A 6,131-nucleotide genomic window follows, 5' to 3' on the forward strand; every position below is an offset into this window, starting at 1 on the left:
CTAACCACGAATGCTCTTTTACTCTAATGCTTTTTACCTTTAGATCATACAGTTCTTCGAAGCTCAATGTCATTCTTAATAATATTTCTTTAATTTTCAAAACATCCCAAAAATTAATGGAAACAATTATAATCTGAAAACAAAGAAATGAGACCTTACAGCTTTGGGGAAACTAAAATTCAAATTCAAATTTTCTAATTTCCTAATTTCTCACTCCACCTTTCTTAATGAACTGCAAGGAACTAAAATAATTCTTTTTCTTTTTCTAAAAATATATTTTATTGATATTTTACAGAGAGGAAGGGAAAGGGATAGAGAGTTAGAAACATCAAAGAGAGAGAAACATCAATCAGCTGCCTCCTGCACACCTCCTACTGGGGATGTGCCTGCAACCAAGGTACATGCCCTTGGCCGGAATCAAACCTGGGACCTTTCAGTCCACAGACCGACGCTCTATCCACTGAGCCAAACTGGTTAGGGCTAAAATGATTTTCTACAAGTGAACAGTAATTGAAATAAGCAAGAGTGGGAATGTTTTGTGATAAGACAAGATTTCCAATGTAATGATACCCATTTTATAACATACCAGACCTAATCACACAAAAAACCACCCTATGAACTGGACTGTCATAAAATCTTTAGGATGTTAGTGTCAAATTAGCAAATCTTGCAAATAATGAATCCATATCACCAGTGTTTAGGATGTTCATTACTGGAAGGACATGGGAACACAAGAGTCTAGTATTCTTCACTACCTGCTTTACATAATTTATTACTCTTGTTACTTTGGGTAACAGAAGAAGGGGAGAGAAATGGGGACCTTAGCAAGGTTGAATTTGTAAACATTTTTTTGAAGCGTTTATAAACACATTGCTCTAGATATGCCATATGCTATCAAAACCACATTGTTATCTATGTTGCACTCCAATCCTTAAATAATAAATAAGAGGATACTCACACTATCCACAATCCAGCCGAAGTAAATAAAGTAAATACAAGAGGTAAAAACATCCATACGCTGAATTTCTTCCCATCCATTCCTGTTCCACTGAAAGAAAATGAACAGATATTAATAACAAAGACAAAAACGTACCTGATTCAGGACAGACAGGAAGTTTACTTTAGTTGAAAAAGAGTGCATCTTATGAAACCATGGTTCAACATTACGACCACCTACATGGGAAATCCTTGCAAAGTAACATGGATGATTGTTATCCTGCATTAGCTCAGATATTCCAGAGTCTTCATTGAGAACTGGTGGAAAGTTTCTAATTATGACACTTATCCTTATACAAGTATCGATGTATTTAAGAAACGACAAAAGAGTTTGGGTTAGGACTTGGAGGAGGAGGTTTTGTGTTAGAACTAGGTACCAAAGACAAAGTCAAACCTACTTTTAGTGCTATTAGCATGTATGGATATATGGATCTATGGGTCCAGCATGTACATATGTCTACAGCTTAGGTAACAAGAATGTTAGAAATAAATGGCTACAAGATAAATTAGCAACTCAGGAGGAAATGACAAATGCTTTGCAAATCTGAATTTTTCTCAAAATGTTCTTGAGCAACAATCTCAGAAGACACTCAAAAGAATGATTTGGAAAATGTGTGTAACTTTAAAATCGTTCCTACCAACACTGTGCAGGAGGGGAGGAAAGCCATATGGTAGGCATTTTGGATGGTATATTTTAAAGCAAAAATACATAAATAAAAATCCCCCACCAAAATAAAGTGGAAAGCAGAGCTTCAGAAGTGCCTATGAAAAATGATTGGTGGAAAACAGAAAGAAACAACTATCACTTTACTTCTTTGCCCAAAACCATCAGAGAAAATCTATTGGAGACACTGGATGCTAACAATGCTTAAGGCAAAAAATACCGGTTCCTGGAAAATAAAATACCCTCGTGATTTCCACAGGTGATCTGACAGGAGAAGGATATGGGATTATATAGAACTTCTAGGGAGAAACTGCTGCTCACTGTTTTGGATTTTATAATTAATTGGGAAAAGTCATTTACTGGGGTTTGAACCAGTACTTGTAGGTTAAGCCAAGTTCAGTAGCATATCTTTGCAGTAACAGAATGCTCCAATATGCCCAAAATTATCAGCCCCAGAAGAACTCATGCCTATAAACCATTTTAAAAACAGACTGGTGAATAAACCATAATGCCAACTTATTTATGTCCACCGAGAAACACAACTGCCAAATGGACAAATACATTGGCTCCTCATTTAGGAACACCTATATGGGAAATCAGAATTTGGAATTAGGAAAATAGAGTGAGGAGAGTTGAGATAATTCTAAGACCATGGCATCAAGTTACATGTGCTAATTTACTTTAAAGAAAGCAGCACAGTGTAATGGAAATGGTATGGCAATGCGCAGGACCGAAAACCAGTTCTGCCGTGCATCTGATCTCTAACAAGTTATTTCATTTTTTTTTTATTGTTTAAAGTATTAAAAATAGTAGTACATATGTCTCCTTTTTTCCCCATTGACCTTCCCCCGGAAGTTATTTCATTTCTTAAGCCTCAGTTTAATTATGGAGATAACTGCTACTTAGCTTTTATTTATTGCATAGATTGTTACATAAAAAATAGTTGTATTAGGAGGAGAATAGAAGGGGGGAAATGGGAGATATCTGTAATCCTCAGTGTGCTGTGCTGAGGATTAATGTGAACTGGTAACTCCGCACACATAATACAAGTTCCATAAGTGGCAGCTCTGCCAACTCTAACTCTAAGATCAATGTTAGGACGAGGGCCTCTCCTTCCAAAGCAAGGCTCCGTCCGGACAGCCAAACACTTTCTTCTTCTCTGGGGTCCTGCTTCTCTAGGATGCAGACACCTTTCCTGATAAGTAAGTTTCTTTCTTCAGATGGCTCTCCCCCGAAATGAGTTAATACCTTAACTGTACACACATATTGAAGGCCTACCTTCCTCAGATTCTCCTCTGCGGTTACTTTTCACTATGCACTGCTTTCCTCATTTTGTTGTGGAAGCATCTATGGTGGCTAATGGCTACTCTTCTTAATTATTTTATTCTTGTTAGTTTAATTCTCATCTCCAAATTCTGGGAAAATCATACTATACCCCCTAATGATAGCTGAAATTGTCCTTTTTATTTTTATTTTTTTTAACTCAAAGGGATGCCTTGAGAGGTGAAAAGAATGTCTATGGATAGTTATATTATTAGCTTCCACTACTTGGGGGCTTCTTCGGGACTTTTACATTGGTTATGCACCTTCCTTTTTTTAATTTTGGAAATAATTTCAAACTCACATATGAGACATAGTAGAGAGAAATCCTGTATATCCTTCACTCTCTCCCCCCAATAGTAACATCTGTATAACCATAGTACAACCTCAATATCCAAGATATTGACATTGATACATGGTTTGATTTCGTCAGTTTTACATGCACTCCTTGCTGTATTTAGTTTTAAACAAATTTTACCATGTGTGCACATGTGTATGATCACCAACACAATCGAGTACAGAACATACAGGTGCTCCTAAAAGGGGAGACAAAGTCCTTGCGTGTCGCCATGTTATATAACCATACTACTTCCTTCCCCCAAACCCTCCTTCCCAATCTCTGACAACCACTAATCCTTTCTCCACTTCTATAATTTTGATCATTTCAAGAATGTTATACAAATGAAATTATAGAGCATGTAACCTTTGGGATTGACTTTTTTCACTGAGCCTTCATCTGAGAATTCCTTGGAGATTCATGTAAGGTTTGTGCTCATCAATGGTCTGGTACCTTTTATTCTTTGGTAATATTTCATGCTATGGATGTACCCAGTTTGTTTATGCACTGATTACAGCATACCTGGGTTGCTTTAACTTTCTATGGCAAATAAAGAAGTTATGTAAAGGAGATGTAAAGTACAGCATAGGGAATGTAATAATATTTAATAACTATGTATGGTGGCAGGTGGGTACTAGGAGTATTGGGAAGAACACTTTGTAAACATGTGATTGTCTAACCACTATGCTGTATACCTGAAACTAATACAAAATAATATTGAATGTAAACTGTAATTGAAAAATAAAAATTTTAAAATAAAATAAAGCACACAATTAAAAAAAAAAGCTCTGAAGCGTGAACATAATTTTTTATTTCTCTGCAATAAAAGCCCAAGACTGCAATTATTGGGCAGTATGATAATTTCATGAATAGTCTTCAAAGAATCAGTTTCCTGAGTAGTTATAGCATTTTATTTTCCTAACAGCAAGGTAGGATTGAAGGTGTCTTCACATCCTTATCACTATTAGTGATATCACTATTTGGTGTTAGCACTTAAATAATTGGTGTTAATTGGTGATGATCCATGTTGTCACTACTTGTTATCTTAGCCATTCTGACAGGCATACACTGATATCTCACTGTGGTTTTAATTTGCATTTCCCTGCTGGCTAGCGATGTGGAATATCTTTTTATGTACTTATTTGCCACCTGTATATCCTCTTCAGTGAAATGTCTGTACCTGGCTTTTACCCATTTACAAGTGGACTATTTTTTATGGTTGAGAATGAAAAACAGATTGAAGTGCTTTGTAAATTCTAGACACAAGTCCTTTTTCAGATAGCAGTTTGCAAATACTCTTCCAAGTGTGTAGCTTATCTCTTCATCCATTCAACAGGGTCTTTATGTAAAAAAATTATTTATTTACTAGTAGCCCTGTGCAGTAGCCCTGCCGCCCTACTGTAGCTCCCCCTATGCCCCCCTCATAGCTTGTTGCCCTGCCCTCTCCTGTAGCTCTCTGTAGCCCACTTGTACCTCGCTGGCCCACCCACTGCTGATCTGTGATCTGGTTGTGCTGTGCTTGGTTGTTATGCCTAAGGGTGTAACAGCTAATTAGCATATTCCTCTCTTGTTATATAGGATTTATTGTTGTGTGTGAGTTAAAATATCTATATATATAAAAAGAGATAATATGCAAATTGTCTGGGATGCCATAACATCACAACCGCTCAGGAGAAGGCTGTGCGTGCAGGTGGGCAGGAGGAGACTGTGTGGAAGGTGAGGCAAGCCACAGATGCCGCGGTGGCTTGAGCAGGTCCAGACTGGAGACAGGGGGCCTGCCAGTGTCGGCCGCAGTGGCTTGAGCAGACCCGGAGTGGAGAGAGACAGGGGGGCCTGCCAGCCGCTGTGCACCAGCAGTCCCACCTCCGCACGTGAGCTGCAGACGAAACACCTTTTCTGACTGCTCATTGGCTAAGCTCCCCGCACACCACTGGCAGAGTTCTTGATAACTTGGGTAATAAGAATCCAAGAAGGTGATCTAGGGTTTTTCCACCTCACTCCTGGAGAAAAAACAAAGATCTGTGGCTAGAGGGGCTAAGAAATGTCATATTCTGCCCTAGCTGGTTTGGCTCAGTGGATAGAGTGTCAGCCTATGGACCGCAGGGTCCAGGTTTGATTCTGATCAAAGGCATGTACCTAAGTTGCAGGCTCCTCGCTGGCCGGGCCCCAGGTCAGGGCTCACACAGGAGGCAACCAATTGAAGTGTCCCTCTAACATTGATGTTTCTCTCTGTCTTTCCCTCTCTCTTCCATGCTCTCTAAAAATCAATGGAAAGAGAAACCAAGATGGCAGCATAGGTAAACATCAGAAATTGCCGCCTCGCACAACCACTTCAAAAATACAACTAAAAGACGGAACAGACATCACCCAGAACCACAGGAAGGCTGGCTGAGTGGAAATTCTACAAGTAGAAGGAAAGAGAAAAGCACACTGAGACTCAGAGGAGGTGCGGAAGTAAAATGCAGAGGTACGGAGGTGCACGTGGAAAGGGCTGGCAACTGAGGATGTGGCTGTCTTGTTCAATCGGGAGGAAGACACAAGCTCCTGACTGCTCTGAACTCCAGTTCTGGGTGAGTCTCTGGGGACCCAGACTCACACGGGGAGAAACTGGACTGTCTGGCATTGGTTGGAACTCGAGGGTGGCTTTCTCTCAGAGGTGCTTGCAGCGATTACCGGGACACTGAGACGAGGGGCCTCTTAGGGTGGGACTGAGGATCTGCCATAGCTGTTAGCTCCACACTGTTGATTCCCTGAGACTCTGCCCCACCCAAGCTGTGGCAGAGGCTTTTGCATATGAAAGGCCTGGCCCTTTGA

General features: G+C 39.8%; 1 protein-coding gene across 1 annotated transcript in view; it reads right to left on the reverse strand.

Annotated features, from left to right (window-relative positions):
* The window catches only part of TMEM150C (transmembrane protein 150C), an 81,308-nt gene that overhangs the window by 16,704 nt on the left and 58,473 nt on the right, over positions 1-6,131 (reverse strand). The window contains exon 2 of the mRNA XM_006778203.2: positions 959-1,048. Coding sequence (XP_006778266.1) covers positions 959-1,038 — 80 coding nt within the window. The 5' untranslated portion in view covers positions 1,039-1,048. The remainder of the gene's footprint in view (positions 1-958; positions 1,049-6,131) is intronic.

Source organism: Myotis davidii, unplaced genomic scaffold, assembly GCF_000327345.1.
Source record: "Myotis davidii unplaced genomic scaffold, ASM32734v1 scaffold449, whole genome shotgun sequence".
Lineage (NCBI taxonomy): Eukaryota > Metazoa > Chordata > Mammalia > Chiroptera > Vespertilionidae > Myotis > Myotis davidii.